This window comes from Myotis brandtii, unplaced genomic scaffold (assembly GCF_000412655.1).
Source record: "Myotis brandtii unplaced genomic scaffold, ASM41265v1 scaffold727, whole genome shotgun sequence".
Taxonomy (NCBI): Eukaryota; Metazoa; Chordata; class Mammalia; order Chiroptera; family Vespertilionidae; genus Myotis; species Myotis brandtii.
Genome location: NW_005370872.1, coordinates 1,785,070 through 1,804,580, shown reverse-complemented (window position 1 = coordinate 1,804,580; position 19,511 = coordinate 1,785,070). Strand labels below are relative to the sequence as shown.

The 19,511-nt window shown below is 37.6% G+C and overlaps 1 protein-coding gene across 2 annotated transcripts in view; it reads left to right on the top strand.

Moving 5' to 3' along the window:
• The window catches only part of CCL20 (chemokine (C-C motif) ligand 20), a 38,254-nt gene extending 18,994 nt beyond the window's left edge, over positions 1 to 19,260 (top strand). Inside the window, exons 2-5 of one of the 2 annotated variants that reach the window (XM_005882546.2) lie at positions 15,356 to 15,515; positions 16,617 to 16,731; positions 18,039 to 18,116; positions 18,776 to 19,260. In XM_005882546.2, the coding sequence (XP_005882608.1) occupies positions 15,437 to 15,515; positions 16,617 to 16,731; positions 18,039 to 18,116; positions 18,776 to 18,797 (294 nt within the window). In that variant the 5' untranslated portion in view covers positions 15,356 to 15,436 and the 3' untranslated portion in view covers positions 18,798 to 19,260. Of the gene's footprint in view, positions 1 to 14,689; positions 15,516 to 16,616; positions 16,732 to 18,038; positions 18,117 to 18,775 lie in introns of those variants that run through there. The other variant, XM_014530205.1, reaches the window with a different exon arrangement.
• Positions 19,261 to 19,511: the final 251 nt, after the last annotated feature.

The window sequence follows — 19,511 nt, the reverse complement described above, 5'->3', positions numbered from 1 at the left end:
ACACTGATTTTACCTCTTTTATGCTGATCACAGCCAGGGGTTGGTTCTGAGAAGCTCATCTGGAATACCTGTCTGAGTCTGGGAGCCTCTTTCCCCCAGCTGTAGGGAGAGAAAGGGGTTGGGTGCTACCTGGGGGGATCCTGCTCAGCTGCTCTTAGTCACTCCTGCACCCTGGATTCAGTTCAAGTGCTCAAGCATCTGCAGTGCCTGGAGGCTGACAGATACTTTCTACTCCCAAAATCAAGTCTCTTCCTGGAATACAGGAAATGGTAAATAGGTCACAAGAAAGGCAAGACCAAAAAGATCAGCAGTCTTGAAACTGCAGGAGGGGAAGCCGAGGAGGAAGCTAGCGCGGAGGAGTCCTTGCCAGCCCTCCTGGCGGAATGGCACACGTGCTGGGGAAAATTCTGTCAGAGGGTGTCATGCACACCGTGGGTGGATTACACACCCTCTGCAATAACAGGATAGGAGTGGAGTGTGACTTGCTTTTTTTGTTTTATTTTACACAAGAAATTTTTACAGATGCCAGGAGGTGGTCTTCCACATAGGGGAACTTCTGAAGTTTTTTGTACCAACATGGAGAGTGTTTTATTTATTTTTAGCCCTTTTCCCCATTCTGAGTATGTATTTTCTCTCCTAGCCAAGGAAACACCAACTCCTGTTAATGCCTCAGACAAAATTTATAAATACTAGTGAGAGAAAAAGTGAACAATTCTCCTTTTCTGAAAAATATCACACACTAGATTTCCATATCCTGCCACCTTATTTTTAATATTTTCATGCATCACTAAATTCTCAGATAAATATCTTTGTTTCCCAGAGAGTGCTTAGCAGAGTGGGCTTCTGATAGGTTGTTGGTTTCCTAAATAATAAATCTCCTTTAATAACATAAAATCTGAAACACAGAATTTAGAACCTTGTTTTCTTCCCTCTCTTTACCTTTCTTCCTCTCTTCCCTTTTCCTGCTCTTCCTCCCCACCCACCCCTCTTGTCTCGCCCTCCACTGCTGGGTTCAAATCTCACTTCTGTCACTTACCACCTGTGACTCTGGGCAAGTTACTTCATATTTCTCTGTTGCAGTTTCCTCACTTGTTAACTAGAAATAATACTAGCATATTATATGGCATCAATCTTATAATGTTATTGTAAAAATTAACTAAATTAATGTATATGAAGTACTTATAAAAGTGACTCAATAAGTTGTTAACATAAGTGCTTGCTGTTCGTACTTTTTCACTGATTTATGTTTTATCTTTCTAACTAAATTATGAGCTCAATCACCAAGGCCGTCTTTTCCCTTGACCCCTTTACTTAGTGTGGTGGGAACAATATCAATAATAATAGCTTGCGTTGATTCTCTCTTTAGGTGGGACAAAGCGCTTTCACTTGGATTGCCTCAGCAGTCCTGGCAGTGACACATGGCTATGCATTTTATTTGTACTTTAGATGCAGAGCTGAGGCGACATGGAGTGGCTTGGTCAGGGCCACATGGTTTGTGTGTGTCACAGGTCACACAGCAAGTTATTGGTGTGGCTAATTAGTCATGCTTGAGTTCTCATTATCAAAGCAACCTGTTTTTCTAAAACTGTTTTATGAACATATTTTCCTAACCTAATAAAGTAACTTCACTATTGAATTTTGAAAAAGCTACTAGCCCATTAAGCTATTTCCAGTTAGTGTTTACCTATTTTATCCTGCAAATTTGAACACAAAATATAATGTATTATTGATGTTCTCCTGCAATATTTATGTCTCTTCTGGGGCTATCAGTGAAGTTAGGAGGACAGTGAAAATTTTGTAAGGCTTACTGTAATACTTTCATGGAAGCCTGGTATGAGGTATTCCAAGAAACAAGGTTATTCTTTTTCCTGCAGTGGCATTTTTTTTACTAGAACATATTAAAACTATCAATAAAAGTCACTCTTTAAAGTCATATTTTTAAGTTCATTACTGCATATACTAGGAAATGTGGCTCTTTTTAATATGTAGTCTTGAAAATAGTTTATTCTTTCCTAATTATAATAGCAAAATGTGTTTGTTGTAAAAAAAATGATAAACATAGAAACAGTATGAAAATAAAGAGGAATAGCCTCTAACTACTAGAGATAATTTCTTTCTCCACTCTGGTGAATTTCCTTAAGGTCTTAGTGTTGTTTTTGTCATGCGTCAGTATAAACACTCAGAATTTTCCATAGTGGATTAACATGTTATTTACAATTTTGCATCCTATTACTCTCACTATCATTATGTTACTAGTATTTTTCCCCTTGCCTAAAATGTTTCAAAATTATTTAAGTGGCAACATATTATTCAATCCCATAATTATTTTAATCACAAACTATTATTCAGCATTTGGGTATTTCCACTTTATTTTCTATTCTACGTAGTGCTGCAAAGAAGTTTTGTGTGTAATTTTTGCAAACATTTCTGATTACTTTCTTAGTAGATCCGATTGCCTTAAATAAGTGATCAATCAGTCTTAGTCTTTCCTCGAGTAAGTCTAGAAACGGACAACCACTGGACAGCTGACCCTTCCTCTACAGAAGCATAGTGAGCTTACATCATATTGGAGTATTTAAACACCACGTATTAGAACTTGGAACACGGCCATTGAACTGATGCCCTTCATAAGGACCTCGTGGAAACTGCCAGCTCTGACGCAAAGCTAAGAGCTCTGGTGGAACACGTGGCCTCGGCCCCTGACGGAGCAGCATTCCTTTGCAAATATTTTCTGCCTCGTCAGATTATTATAGATGGCTTCTGTATGTCAGCTTCGAGAAAGCACGCAGGGGAATTTTCACATTTACAATAGGGAGCTACCCAGATTTCATCATAGAGCAATAACTCAGTCACATATTTAAAATCTTTGATCTGTTAAATAAATATACTCAGGACCCAGAGGCTCCTTTGGAAAGTACAGGAGTGATAAGGGCTGCCCTCCACCTTCCCACTGGTCCTATTCTTCCGGTTCTTCGATTTCCCTGGCAAAACATACACTTTATGAGTTCAGGGTGGAGCATATACATTTCACAGACAATGTTCTGTTCGTGCCAGAAAAAAATAACAACAAAAAGTTCCCAGCAGTTAATGAGGTAGAGGCTAAGACATATCACAGTAGCTGATAACATTCAGGCATTTGCCACATTTTACACTCATATTTAATAAAGAATAAGATGTAGTTGCTTCCACAAAACCCTACTGTGTCTATTTCTGGATGTTGTGAAATGTACAGGGAATTGGGCCTTCCCAACTGTAGAGTTCTGGTAGGTAAATTTGCAGTCTCAAAAATGATTAAATATGTACACATTTTTTTGACCCTCAAATTCCATTTCTTGGGCTTATGTGTATATTTGTGTGTGTGTACATTGTGTGTATGCCTGCACGCATGTGTATGTTTTATAACCCAAGACTAAGCAGAGGTGGTTCTCCACAGCAGGAAAGAAGTAGCCCTAGCAATTTCATACATCAGAATCCCCCTGAGAATTCTATCGGAAAGATTTATTTCATCCCATGGCAGCGCAGTGGAGAAAAAGCATTTTCTAGATGTCTGCAAAGAATGTTTTTGTTTTTCCAATGTCAAAAATAAGCACCAAAGTTTCATCTGCTGGGCCCTCTGAAGACAGTGCAATGTTATCTGTTTGACCTGTGTTAAGTTTTCATAATATTTGCTATTAAGTGAAGGGGAAGAATGATGTCGTAGGTGGTCAGAACCGTTGAGGAGATTTTGAAGGATGTTAGTGAGATGATGAAACCTGCTATCAATGCTACCTTGAGACCCTAGAGCAGTGATGGCGAACCTTTTGAGCTCGGCGTGTCAGCATTTTGAAAAACCCTAACTTAACTCTGGTTCCTTGTTACATATAGAAATTCTTTGATATTTGCAACCATAGTAAAACAAAGATTTATATTTTTGATATTTGTTTTATATATTTAAATGCCATTTAACAAAGAAAAATCAACCAAAAATATGAGTTTGCGTGTCACCTCTGACACACGTGTCATAGGTTCGCCATCACTGCCCTAGAGGGTAGACAAATCCCCATTCTTAGGCATACTGGCTGCATAAGAGGACCCTGTGGTCTCTCTGGAACTATTCTGCTGAATGGAACCCCTCAACCTACCATTTTCAAATATACCACAGGTTATGTAGTCCTAGATGATAATGTAATGGGGACTTTGATGATGGAAAGAGAACACAGAGTTTTCAGCAGCCCTTTGGCCAAAATGAAGAGTCAGGCAAGGAATGAACACGTTAATAAAATCATTGAAGAGCTGGACATGAGCAAAGTGCTGAACACCTCAGTGGGAAACCAGCTCACTTGGGGTGTGTCTAGAGGCGCGAGAAAGAAGACCCCATGGCAGGGAAGGCGGTTACAGACAAATCCAAGCACGTGTATCTGGATGAGGCCACCACTGGCTGAAATGCTGGCACATTAAAGGCAGTTCTGCTCTTAGAGAAGATGTGATGGCAGGGAAGGACCACTGTCTTCTTCGTTCATCAGCCTTGTTGCACCATCTTCTCACCTGATGGCTTTGGGAAAGGTGATGTTTTATGGCAGGGGTGGGCAAACTTTTTGACTCGAGGGCCACAGTGGGTTCTTAAACTGGACCGGAGGGCTGGAACAAAAGCATGGATGGAGTGTTTGTGTGAACTAATATAAATTCAAAATAAACATCATTACATAAAAGGGTACAGTCTTTTTTTTTTTTTTAGTTTTATTCATTTCAAATGGGCCGTAGTTTGCCCACGGCTGTTTTATGGCCATGCACTGGGAACTTTGTCACTGTTTGCATCAGCTGGTGACTAGTGTGAGTCCTTTAATGACTTTGTGGATTTCTTCCTGCATGTCATTACTGGAGATTCCTTTTCTGAGGCTCCAGGAAATTGAGAAGGTGGAAAACTGGAGGCAACTGAAAAGCCTCCAGGTCAGGATAAACAATGCAGGGAGGAGTTAGGAGAATTTATATCAATTCCTCTTTCTACAGAGAAATGAAATCTGAACTGGATGGTCGCTCACAGACTCAAAAATGGATCACGTGGTTTTCACATATAGAGCATACACCACTTTTTGGGTCATCAGTTCAGGTGTCTGCAAAGAATGCTCACTCAAAAAAATTGACTTGGCAACTCTCAAGGCTCCATTCCTGAGGTAATAACACCTGCTGTCAGTGGACTGGTGATCGGGGTCTTTGACTTTGGTTTCAACAACAACCCTGCAGAAATTTAGAATGGAGCTGGCTTCTGGTTTTACTTGTCCTGTAACCATTGCTTTAACAGTTTCTCAGAGGCATCTCTTTGGTTCTTGAAAAGGAGCAAGTTATGAGTCTGTCAGTGGCTTTTATAGAGAAGCATCATATTTTTTGGAAAACTGATATCTGTAAGAATTCTTGGAAGTATCATACACTGACAAATAGGTTGTATTTAATGTTGGGCCTGAAGCTGCAGTGGAACCATCTTTATCACAGTGCTTTTCCTTCAGGAAGCTTCACTGAGTCCCAGCACCTTGGCTCTGGCTGTCACTGCATGCTGGAGTGACATTCTTTGGCCACTCCTCTCTTGACTGTCTCTTTAGTAGTAATGATGACTTTTTCAGGCCTCTTTGAGAACTCCAGGATGATTAGGTCTCACTTTTCCTGCATCTTATACATAAGCATTTATCAGTATGACTACACAGCTTTGCAACGTAATGAATTTACGGGCCAGAGCTTTTATCTAAGGATACATGGGACACATGGCTTGTGGCTATGCAATATATTCTGGAGATACTGAATACCAAACCAAGCTGTCCTCTGGGGTCTGGAGGAATCATCTGGCCTTAGCATACACAGGGGGTAATTTTCTTCCCAATTGGCTACCTAAACATCGATGTTTCTAAAACAGCTCTGTAAAGTCATTCGTAGGGGCTATCTTAGAATCCAGGTCACTTTTCCCCCCCAGTCCACCTTTGATTTCAGCCCCAGCTATAGTGTCATGAGTTTAGACCACATCACACTGACAACAACTTACCTTGAGCATGCTTTGCTTGTCTTTCTGCTCTAAGACCTTCTCAGAAGATGAGGGAGAAGGCTGAAACCAATTTCCCCACCTCAAGCACAGCTTCAGACCCTGGGGGCAATTAATGCTCTGGCAACAATCCCCAAATAATGAGGGATGTGAATCAGCTAAAAAATACTTCACCCACCATTGTTCAGGGAAATAATTTCTGGAAGGCAGCGGTTTGTTTCTCAGGAGGTACTAGTGGAATAAGTTCCCCAGTGCCCACAGAATGACCTTGAAGGCTTGTCCCCTCTCCACCTCCCTCCCTCACTTTTGGTTCCTGAGATTATATCACAAATAAATTACTTGCTCCTCAAGCTCTGCTTTCAGGGGACCCAAACTAGGATGAAACAAGATGCTTGATTTGTTTTAATCAGTTGTTGTGTGAACCTGTATTGTTCCACTGAAGTTGTGGTTGGTTATTTTTATTTTTAATAATCTTAGTATTTGGTGCATATGGTTAAACCCACAGGGAAAGTATAATTTATATTACTATCTGAAAGAAATGAAAGTGTTGGCTAATGATATACAATACCATCCACTTGATAATCAGAAAATAAACCCTCGAGGAGGAAATGAGGAAGAATCCACTGACTTAGGGAAGAGGACCCAATTTCTAGATTCAGCTCCAGTCCTCATGGTTTGACACTGACAAAGGCAAACATCTTTCTTGCTTCAGGGTCCTCATCTTTAAAAAGTATAGAGCTAGACGGTCTCCATGCTTCTCCAGCTTAGACCTTCTATAATTCAGTCGGTATTAAAAAACCATTCTAAGGACCATGTTTGTCCCTGAAACTCAGCTGAGGCCAGGACCCACTGGTAAGGAAGCCACAAAGCTCAGGGCTGTCTGATCCTTTGTCCCCATCTTCCCCAAAGAACTCAAATATCAGGCCTCCTTGCTTTCATAGCATGTTCCTTCTAAAATATCTGTCACCTAGTCGGTGCTCAATAAATGCTGGAACTCCTACCATTTTTCAAAGAATGGAACCCCTATCAGAAAGAATAGAAAGATGGAACTCCCTTAGCAGGACATAGTTTATGTTTATCTGTCATAGATAGGGCAGGGGAGTTAAGTGACTTTCAAGTGATCACATTTTGTGAACAATTTCTCTGAAAACATTTTATATAATATGAATATGTCACCCCATATTGCCTTGTTTTCTAGTTGTTTGTGTGTGTTTTAATGCTCTTATTAAATGTCCTCTTGAATTCAGTCACCATGTTCTATCCATTGGTATATACTACTAAGTACCTTTCACTTAAGAATAATTGTGGAAAAAAAAGATTAAGAAACAGAGACTCTACTGCAGTAGGAATTAGGACTCAGGAATGTGGCTGAGATTTGAAAAGAATGGCTAGAAAATAAAGCCTAGTGTGCTAAATAGCCTTCTAACAAATTAGGTTTGAAATAATTTTCTGTTAACCTTCTCACTAGTATGAGCATTGACCCAAAAAATCAATTGAAGCTCACATTTAAAACATTTTTTAAGTGATAACTTTAAAATGACACAACTATCAAAGTAAGCATAGGGAAATACAATTGCAATTAATATTAAAAAGTATCAAATATCAGTTCTCTTTTACAGTTATTAAAGAGAGAGGAAGAGAGAAATGTGATTAAAAGATGAGAGAGAGGGAGGGTAAGAGGAGTGACAATGGGAATGGAGGAAGGAGAAATGAGTAGGAATGCAAGCAACTAAGAGTTGTCGTGAAGAAAGAAAGAGGATCCGTGGGCTGTAGTGAGAGGTAATGTAGGTAGGTGTAGGTGATTCTTTTGTTTGTTATGACCTTTATTGAGGTATAATTCATATGCCATGAAATTCACCCTTTTAAAGTGCACAACTCATGAGTTTTAGTATATTCATAGGGTTATGAAAACACCATCACTATTTCTTTTTAGAAAAAAATAATAAAATAGAAACCACATAGCCATTAGCTGTCACTCTCCATACCCCTTCTTTTACCATGACACCCCAATAGCCCTAGATAATCACTATTCTACTGCCTGTCTCTATAGGGTTGTCAATTTTGAACATTTCTTATAAATGAAATCATATAGCACAGGGCCTTTTGGGCTTGTTTTTTTTCACTTAATATAATGTTTTCAAGGTTCATCCATATTGTAGTATCCATTAAAACTTCATGGTTATTGCCAAATAAGATTTCATTGTATGAATACGCCACATTTTATTTATCTACTAGGGGCCCGATGCGCACGAAATTCATGCAAGAGCAGGCCTTCCTTCCCCCTGCTGCCGGCACTGGCTTCCCTCCGGCACCTGGGACCTGGACTTCCCTTGCAGGCCCGATATCAGGCCTCCTTGCTTTCATAGCATGTTCCTTCTAAAATATCTGTCACCTAGTCGGTGCTCAATAAATGCTGGAACTCCTACCATTTTTCAAAGAATGGAACCCCTATCAGAAAGAATAGAAAGATGGAACTCCCTTAGCAGGACATAGTTTATGTTTATCTGTCAGATATGGCAGGGGAGTTAAGTGACTTTCAAGTGATCACATTTTGTGAACAATTTCTCTGAAAACATTTTATATAATATGAATATGTCACCCCATATTGCCTTGTTTTCTAGTTGTTTGTGTGTGTTTTAATGCTCTTATTAAATGTCCTCTTGAATTCAGTCACCATGTTCTATCCATTGGTATATACTACTAAGTACCTTTCACTTAAGAATAATTGTGGAAAAAAAAGATTAAGAAACAGAGACTCTACTGCAGTAGGAATTAGGACTCGGGAATGTGGCTGAGATTTGAAAAGAATGGCTAGAAAATAAAGCCTAGTGTGCTAAATAGCCTTCTAACAAATTAGGTTTGAAATAATTTTCTGTTAACCTTCTCACTAGTATGAGCATTGACCCAAAAAATCAATTGAAGCTCACATTTAAAACATTTTTTAAGTGATAACTTTAAAATGACACAACTATCAAAGTAAGCATAGGGAAATACAATTGCAATTAATATTAAAAAGTATCAAATATCAGTTCTCTTTTACAGTTATTAAAGAGAGAGGAAGAGAGAAATGTGATTAAAAGATGAGAGAGAGGGAGGGTAAGAGGAGTGACAATGGGAATGGAGGAAGGAGAAATGAGTAGGAATGCAAGCAACTAAGAGTTGTCGTGAAGAAAGAAAGAGGATCCGTGGGCTGTAGTGAGAGGTAATGTAGGTAGGTGTAGGTGATTCTTTTGTTTGTTATGACCTTTATTGAGGTATAATTCATATGCCATGAAATTCACCCTTTTAAAGTGCACAACTCATGAGTTTTAGTATATTCATAGGGTTATGAAAACACCATCACTATTTCTTTTTAGAAAAAAATAATAAAATAGAAACCACATAGCCATTAGCTGTCACTCTCCATACCCCTTCTTTTACCATGACACCCCAATAGCCCTAGATAATCACTATTCTACTGCCTGTCTCTATAGGGTTGTCAATTTTGAACATTTCTTATAAATGAAATCATATAGCACGGGGCCTTTTGGGCTTGTTTTTTTTCACTTAATATAATGTTTTCAAGGTTCATCCATATTGTAGTATCCATTAAAACTTCATGGTTATTGCCAAATAAGATTTCATTGTATGAATACGCCACATTTTATTTATCTACTAGGGGCCCGATGCGCACGAAATTCATGCAAGAGCAGGCCTTCCTTCCCCCTGCTGCCGGCACTGGCTTCCCTCCGGCACCTGGGACCTGGACTTCCCTTGCAGGCCCGTCTTCATCCAGAAGGTCGTCCAGAAGGTCGTCCAGTCTAATTAGCATATTACGCTTTTATTATTATAGATTCATTAGTTTATGACACATGGATTGTTTCCACTTTTTGGCTATTATGAATAATTTTGCCACAGACATTCATACACAAGATTTTTTGTGAACATACGTTATCATTTCTTTTGGCTGTAGATTTAGGAGTGGAGTTGCTCAATCATGTGGCAACTCTATGATTAACATTTGAGAAACTGTCAAACTGTTTTCCAAAGTGACTTTATCATATTTCATCATCAACAGTGTATGAGGGTTCAGTTTCTCCACATCATTGCCAACATTTATTATCTGTCTTTTTGATTATAGCCATTCTTGTGGGTGTGAAGTGATATCTCATTGTGTTTTTTATTTATAATTTCCTAATGACTAAAGATATTGAGTATCTTATCCTGTGCTTGTTGGCCATTTATACATCTTTTTAAAATTTTTATCTTTATTTTGAAAGTATTACTTATGTCCCCTTTTTTTCTCCTTTGATCCCCTCCACTCAGCACCCGCCCCCTCCCCCAGGCCTTCAGTGTACTATTGTCTGTGTCCAAGGGTTATGCATATATGCCTATAAGTTCTTTGGTGAATCTCTTCCTGCCCCCACCTCCCCAATTCCCTCTGAGATTCATCAGTCTGTTCCATGCTTCCATGTTTCTGTATCTATTTTGCTCGTCAATTTATTTTGTTCATTAGATTACTCATATAAGTGAGATCATGGAATACTTGTCTTTCTCTGACTGGCTTATTTTGCTTAGCATCATACTCTCCAGGTCCCTCCATGCTGTCTCAAAGGGTAAGAGATCCTTCTTTTTTACAATTGTATAGTATTTTATTGTGTAAATGTACCATCTCCTGATGGGCACTTGGGCTGTTTTCAGATTTTAGCTATTGTAAATAGTGCTGCTATGAACATAGGGGTGCATGTATTCTTTCTGATTGGTTTTGAGATTCTTAGTATATATTTCTAGAAGTGGGATCATTTATACATTTTTATAGAAGTGTCTATTCAGATATTTTATGCAATTTTGAGTTGGGTTATTTATCTTTTTATTTTCAATTTGCATGAGCTCTTCACATATTCTGGATGTAAGTATAAGATCCTTATCAGATATATGATTTACAAGTATTTTCTACCTTTTCATGGGATATTTTTTCAGTTTACAGTATCCTTTGGAGCATGAAAGATTATAGTTTCAATATAGTTCAGGTTTGTATTGTTATTTATTTTTATAATGTTATTTGAACTTTTGGTGCTGTATTTGAAAAATGATTGCCCAACCTGAGGTCATGAAGATTTACTTCCATGTTTTCTTCTAAGAGTTTCATAGTTCTAGCTCTCATATTTAGGTATATGATCCACTTTGAGTTAATTTTTTAATATATTTAGATGAGGTAGAGGTTTAACATCATTCTTTGACATATGGATACCCAGTTATCCCATCACCATTTGTGGAAAAGACTATTATTTCCTCCATTGAATAGGTCTATTGACCATAGACATGGGGATTTATATGTGGATTCTCAATTCTGTTCCATTGATCTGTGTGTCTACACTTATGCCAGTACCACATGTCTTGATTAGTGTAGTTTTATAGTAAGTTTTAGAATCAGGGAGTGTAAGTCCTTTGATTTTGTTCTTCCTTTTCAAGATTGTTTTGGCTCTTTAGGGTCCCTTATAATTCTATATGAATTTGAATATTGGCTCTACCATTTCTGCAAAAATGCTAGCTGGTATTTTGATAGGAATCGTGTTGAATCTGTAGATCAGTTTGGGGAGTAGCGCCATTTTAACAATGTTAAGTCTTCTAATGTGTGACATGAGATGTCTTTTTATATATTTAGAAGGCCTCTTTAATTCTTTCATGTTTTATAGTTTTTCAGTTATAGTTTTAATTTATTTTCCTAAATTTATACCTAGGTATTTTAATATTTTTAATGCTATTATAGTAGTCATTGTTTTCTTAAGTTTATTTTCAGGTTATGCACTGGTAGTGTATAGAAATACAATTGATTTCCATATATTGGTCTTGAATCTTGTAACTTTGTTGAACTTATTAGTTCCAATAGTTTTTTTAGTGGATTCTTTAGGATTTTCTATATACAGGATTATTTAATCTGCAAATTAAAATAGTTACTACTTCCTTTCCAATCTGGGAGCCTTCCCTCTTTTTTTTTGTCTAGTTGTTCTGGCTAGACCTTCTATCACAATGTTGAATAGAAGTGGTGAGAGCAAATATCCCTGTCTTGGACTTTCCTCAGGAGGAAAACATTTGGTCTTTTAACATTAAGTATGTTATTAGCTGTGGGATTTTCATAGATGGTCTTTAGCTGGTTGAGGAAGTTCTCTACTATTCTTAGTTTGATGAGGCAATTCCTAGTTGGATTTTGTCAAATATTTTTTGTATGGTTCTTGTTTTTTTTTATTCTGTTAATATTGTGTGTTTTACATATCCTAGGATAAATCCTACTTAGTTCTGGTGCATGATCCTTTAAGCTGTATATGTTACTAGATACAGTTTACTAGTATTTTGTTGAGGATTTTTGTATTTATATTAATAGGAGATATTCTCCTATAATTTTCTTGTGATTTTTTTTCTTAGTTTTATATCAGTGTAATACTATCCTCATAGAATGAATTAGAAATTACTTCCTCTTCTTCTACTGTTTGGAAAAGTTTGTGAAAAGTTGATTTTAATTTTTTTGAATGTTTGAATTTACCAGTGAAGTCATTTACGTCTGGCCTTTTCTTTGTAGAAATATTTTTAGTTACTAAATTGATATCTTTACTTGTTATAGAGTTACTCAAACATTTTATGTCTACTTGAGTCAGTTTCGGCAATTTGTGTCTTTCTAGTAATTTGTCCCTTTCACTTATATTGTCTACTTTATTGGCATATAGTTGCTTATAATATTCCATTTTAGTCCTTTTTTATGTCTTGAAGTTGGTAGCGATATCCCTTTTTCATTCTCAAGTTTAGCAATATGTCTTTTCTCCATTCTTCTGTCCCTCCCCCTTTAGTTTCTTGATTAGTGCAGTTAATGCTTAATTTTTTTGATCTTTCCAAAGAACCAGCGTTTCCACTGATTTCCTCTATTGTTTTGCTATTCCCTATTTCCTTTATCCCAGCTATAAGTGTCCCTCTGAGCAGTGCTTTTGCCAAGTCACATATGTTTTGATATGTTGCATTTTCATTTTCATTCCTCTCAAGATATTTTCTCCTTTATTTCTTTCTTCTTTGACACATTGGTTGCTTAGGAATGTATTGTTTAATATCCATGTATTTATGAATTTCCCAAATTTTCTTCTGTTATTGAATTCTAATTTAATTCCATTGTAGTTTGAAACATACTTTTATGGTTTTAATCCTTTTAAATTTATTAAGACTTGGTCTATGTCCTAGCACATGATGTATGCTAGGAGAATGGTCCATATGCACTTGAGAAGAATGCCTATTCTATTGCTGTTGGGCCAAGTGTTCTATAGATGTCTGTTAGGTCTACTTGGTTTAGAGTGTTGTTCAAGTATTCTATTTTCTGGAGGATCTTCTGTCTAGTTTTTCTAGTTATTATTGAAAATATGGTATTGACATACCAACTTTCGTTGTTGAATTGTCTATTCCCTCAATTTTGTCAGTTTTTGTTTCATGTAGTGTGAGGTGCTGTTGTTGATGTATATTTGGTTATAATTTTTATATCTTCTGGATGGATTGATCTTTCATCATGAAATTCCTCTTTATTTCTTGTAACATTTCTGTTTTAAAATATGCTTTTTAAGCTACAGGCACAGCAACTCCAGTTCTTTTTTTATTTTTATTTGTTGGTGTATCTTTTTGTTGTTGTTATTGTTAATCCTCACCCAAGGATATTTTTCCATTGATTTTTAGAGAGTAAAAGGGAGGGGGAGAGACACATAGAGAGAAACATACACATCAATTGATTGCCTCCTGAATGGGGTCAGGGATCAAGCATGCAACTGAGGCTCAATAAAATCTGGGACCCTACAGTCCATAGGCTGATGCTCTATCCATTGAGCCAAATCAGTTAGAGCTGAGGGTATATATTTTTTAATTCATTTGTGTTTAGTGCACAGTTTTTTTTTTAATGATGTCAATATTTTTATTTTAAAAACTAGTGGCCCAGTGCACAAAATTCATGCATTGGTGGGGGGGTGTCCCTCAGCCTGGCCTGCACCCTCTCCAATCTGGGACCCCTCGGGGGATCGGGCCTAAACCGGCAGTTGGACATCCCTCTCACAATCCAGGACCACTGGCTCCTAACCGCTCACCTGCCTGCCTGCCTGATCACCCCTAACCACTCTGTCTGCTGGCCTACTCGCCCCCAACTGCCCCCCCAGTGGCCTTCTCCCCCCCAACTGCCCCCCTCTGCCAGCCTGCTTGCCCCCAACTGTGCCCCCTGCCAGCCTGCTTGCCCCCAATTGCCCTCCCCTCCTGGCCTGATCACCCCTAACCACCTCTGCCTTGGCCCCACCACCATGGCTTTGTCTGGAAAGGCTCCCGGAAGGTCTCCCGGTCTAATTAGCATATTACCCTTTTATTAGTATAGATGATCATACAATGCAATTCCCTTTTTTGATGTTCAGCTTTATGATTTTTCACATGTGTAGATGCCCTTAGTAGGACAGAAACTAATTATATCACCCCCAAAGCTCCCTTGTGTTGTTTCTTTACAGTTCACATGTCCTGCAAGCCAGTCCCTAGCATACAATGATATTCTTCCTAGTGGAAAATTTTTATTACACCATCATAGGTTAGGAATGCTTATTGCCATTGTTATCATTATCACTATTATTTGACATTTCTTTTGTTGATTAACCATTGCTGATAGTCTTTCTTCTTTTCCAACCTTTCTGAACTTTGGATTAATGATATAACTACATTAGCATGAAGCGTTTAGGGTTGGTGGGAATTACTTTCTGGGCTGAAATATTGATTAGAGTCATGTAAATGTAGTAGATTCTTAGAAGAGTTGTCACAAATTCAAGATGAAGCTTAAGCTTGAGTCTTACTTAAGGGTTAGCATTTTCCACAAAAATTGGGGAACTACTACAGCATTGTTATATTACCAGCTCTGAAAGGTAGCCTAGAAATTCAAGGTTTTTGGTGGCAGCTGAGTTCCAGTTTTGCAATTGTGAATGGTTCCTGAGTATGCCTGGAATCCTACTCCGTCCTCCCCCTCTCTGATTGGCTTTGGAAAGCAAATAGAGTATAACAATAGGAGTTCTGGAATGTTCCTGTGTGTTTGTACTATTGTTAACTCTTATCCTCTCTTTTCAGAGACAAGAGATTAAGTTAAAACTAGATGGGAATCTTCAAAGGATGTAACAGGATTTCCCCCTTCTCCCCCCACCCCAACACTGACCTTCATACCTTCCCAGGCAGGAAGTTTTCCGTGTGTGTGTGTGTGTGTGTGTGTGTGTGTGTGTGTGTGTGACAACATGATGGGGCAGGTCCAGCAATGGGGAAAACCCCATGGGAGAACACGCCTTTTGTGTACATTCCCAATATTTGCTATAAGTAGTGCCATCTCAGTCCCAGGTTGCAATCAGAACACCACAACACCCCAGAGAACTGGGTACCCAGCACTGAGCACTTCTATTCTTTGAGCTGAAAATGATGGGCTATAGCAAGAGTTTGCTCCTGGCTGCTTTGATGTCAGTGCTGCTATTCCACTTCTGCAGTGAGACAGAAGGTAGGTGTCACTCTTTCTGCTCGCAGGGCAGGAAGAACTATTTTCATTTTCTTCTAAGCCTTGAACTCATCTGGGGTGTCCCCAGAGGATAGAAGCCTGTTAGAAAGTTTTCAAAAGGGAGTCATGGGAGTTGTCAGCTCATTGGTGAGTGAAGGAGGGAAAGTTTCCTGCTGCTGGCCAGGCTTTCTTCTTTGCTGTCAATCACAGCAGGTTGGGGGGTGGGTGGGCTCACAGAGACCCCTAAGCTCCAGAATACTGCCAAACTGCTATTTCTGGGATGGTGTAAATTGAGGAGCATTACCAGTGAATGGGGTCATTCTGAAATGTAAGGAATGCTCCCACTTTCCCAACTTTCTCATCTCCCAACTAAATAGTTTCAGCAAAATTCAAAACTCATTATTTAGGGGTGGATTATGGCACCCGAGTTCTTCATGCTTGCAAGGCCTCTGGAACATCACTTGCCAACTCTGTGATAACATTTATTCCCTATCTTATAGCAGGTATTAATTCAATAGGAGGAGTGTCCAAGTATTGCTTTATTGTTGTAAGAGAGCATCACTTTTTAGCAACAGGTGCATTCCTAAAAATGAACAAAATGAAAAATTTCTATGAACTCTTATAATTTCAAAATGCTTTATTTATAGCTCATATAAAAGCAGCTTTCATGAATCACACTTTCCTTTGTAAAGTCTTATCCTTTCATTCCTCTCAGTACTCAGCACCAAGATGATAGATGAAAATCTGCCAATTTAAAAGATTATCTATGAATTTCTTCATGTGAGAGTTACTCATATTCTTGAGTAATTATAGTGGATTGAAATAAGAGGGCCAGTTTGTGTTTCTTACTAAAGATTTTCCCTTTATGAGAAGTCATGTGCTTCTAAACTATATTATTGAACCAAAATTTCCCAGCACACAAACTATTTTTTTTGAGAACTGAGAACTATGTTTAATTCAGTCTCAAAGACACTGAAACTCCTCCTTTAAATAGTTTACCACATAGATCAGATTCTAGGCTTCCCCACAACTACAAGTAGTTTCATAATACCTGTCACAGAATAGTTCATTCATATGGACTCAACACTGTTCATTTCTTTTTAGCAGCAAGCTCCTTCGATTGCTGCCTTCGATATAGAGAACAAGCCATTCCTAGCAGATTTATCAAGGGCTTCACACAGCAGTGGGCCAATGATGCTTGTGACATCGATGCAGTCATGTAAGTTATTAACTGCTTTTAACTCAATTGTATCCAAGTACATGGGAATTTCAGGCATAAAAATTTTTGCCTTTTTTGTTTCACTCAGAAATATGAGATGTGGCAAAGATATGTTTTAATAGTGCATGTCTATTTCAAAGCTCACTTTTTATAGATATTTAATTTTATTAAATTTGTTGAGTTGGCATTGGTTAAAAAAATTATATAGGCTTCATGTGTACAATTCTACAGAATATCGTCTGTATAGTGCATTGTGTGATCACCACCCCAAGTCAAGTCTTCTTCCATGGTGACGGAAGGAGACTTGACTCAAAGCTCACTTTAAATAAGACTGGACTAAGGCAAAGGTTTTTGCTTTAAAAAAAAAGCAGCACAGTAGGGGGCAGAATAATTTTCGAGATAAAATAATAGGCTACTAACGTGATAGCTCCAGAAAATATATAAAACATAGACTAGACTTTAAAATGATAGTCTTCTACCAGAAAATGGTTGAGGCTATAAGTAAAAACTCAGAGTAATTGTACTGTCACATATAATAGTCTTGATTTATACTTTGGGATAATTTGTTATTGAAAAAAAAAATATATATATATACACACATATATATATACATATACACACACACACACACACACACACACACACACATATATATATTCTGGGACTTTATTTTCTGCCATTGAACAGAAAATTTCATTAAAAATGCATTTGTTAAACTGCCGAGCCAGCGTGGCTTTCGGGTTCAAAGGCTTGGAGAAAGAGCTGACGAGCAAATTGACATACAAGATAAGAAATAATAGTTTTGAAATTATGGGGGGAAGCCAGGGAAAAACTCAACTATAGTAGTCAAGTTCCGCTGAGTCTGTTTCCCAGCTGCTTTTATTTACTAGAGTACACAATTGCCTTTTAGGAATGCAAACAGACATATCAATGGTAATGTTTAGTAAACAGTAAGATTACCAGGTTTGGGGGGAGTTTGCTTTGGGCCATTGAGTCAGCAGTAGGTAATAAAATGTAAATATTCACCCTGTGAATATCAAAGGAATCCAGGCCAGCCTTCTGATGGACTCCTCACATTTATATCAATTACTGTTGACCTTCGTTTCCAGAAGCATCCCTTTTATTTGTTGCATCAAGCTTTATCGAGATAATATGGATTTTTTTTTTTGCATTTTGTTTCACCTGTGATATAAATGAAATGCTTAGTGCATAGAACTATCAATTTGAATACGAAATTTCCATTGCATGTTTGGTGAAAAAGCCATTTGAAGCTCTTTAAACACAAATCAAATTTTCTGATTTTTCAGCTTTTACACAAAGAAAGGGTTGGCTGTGTGTGCAGATCCAAAGAAGAAATGGGTGAAACATGTTGTGCACGTCCTCAGGTATGAAGCATTCCCAATCTAGTAGCCTCTCTCCGAACATCTGGGGCAAGAGCAGTGTGCAGAGCAGTGGATCCTAGGCTTGCTGGTGTTTTCTAGCTTATGCACTGTGGAATTTTTAAAAGGGAAATTTGAATTGGACAATCAAAACAAAAATTCACTTTTTTCCCACTTAGAAATCATTTTTATTTTTTTTAAACTTAGTGATTTTCTCACACGACATACTAAATTCCTCTATGCATTTGATAGTCACAAGCTATTTGATTCTTGTTGCAAAAATATCTCCTGTTTATATAATTTACATTCGTTTGTTAAAAACTGAAATATAAACAATGAAAAAGAGAACAATGGTGTTGATTTACATTGATGATAATAGAGCCACCTTTTATCAATGGACAGAAATCACCTAACTTCACAGTGCTATAGACATGGAATTTGAAGACATACTATAAGTGTTCACATCTTGTTTCTGTCATCACTAACTGAGTTAAGATGGTCCAGGCCCTTCCTCTCTGAACCTCAATGTCCTCATCTGCACTCAGAGCTGGTTGGCATCCTGAGATGAGATTAGGGAACGAGAGGCAACTGTTAGGTACCACAGCCTTTCCTACCAGCCAGTCACCCTGTTTTTGCTTAATTGTTTCTTCTCTTTTTCTTTACAGCCAAAGAGTCAAGAAGATGTAAAAACAGATGCTCTTTGGAATGAAATTGGATACAGCCCAAAAACAAAAAGAACCTCGCTGGAGTTGGTGGTTTCACTTGCACATTGTTGAGGGTTTAGCAGTTATCTGATTTGTGTCATTGGACTTATCCAGTTAATGAAGTTGATACATATTGCATCATACTTTACTTTGTTAAACATTGCATTACAGCCAAACTATTTCATGTTAAGTTATTTATATATGTGGGCCTTTTGTTGTGTATGTTTTACTATTTAATAATAATTTCTCATAAACTACTTAGTTTAGTATGAGGTATAAAATTATGCATGGAGGAATAAGATTATATAAACGTTTTTTGCAAGCAGCAGCTCTTTTTAAAAAACTATTTAACATTCTTCTGTTTGTAGTTTTGTTTCCTAAATTGTTGTAATTACCTGTAAAAGAGAAAAATGATGAGAATAAATACTAAAACTAAAATAACCAAAAATTGTTTGTTGCTTGAGTTATATGGTATTTAAGACAGATAAAAAATTAAAGATCTAGTAGGAAATATAAACATTTTCTGAAAATTTGTATTTCCTATTTACTTCTGCCTACTTATTACTTTTATCTCTATCCGTGATGGTCTAGGACTTCATTCTCTGTGAATTCTAATGGAAAGTGGGTTTTTTGATTCAGAGTCATCCAAACCAGAAATTAGAAAGATCCTATAGCTGAGTTTCATAGCTCAGTGTTT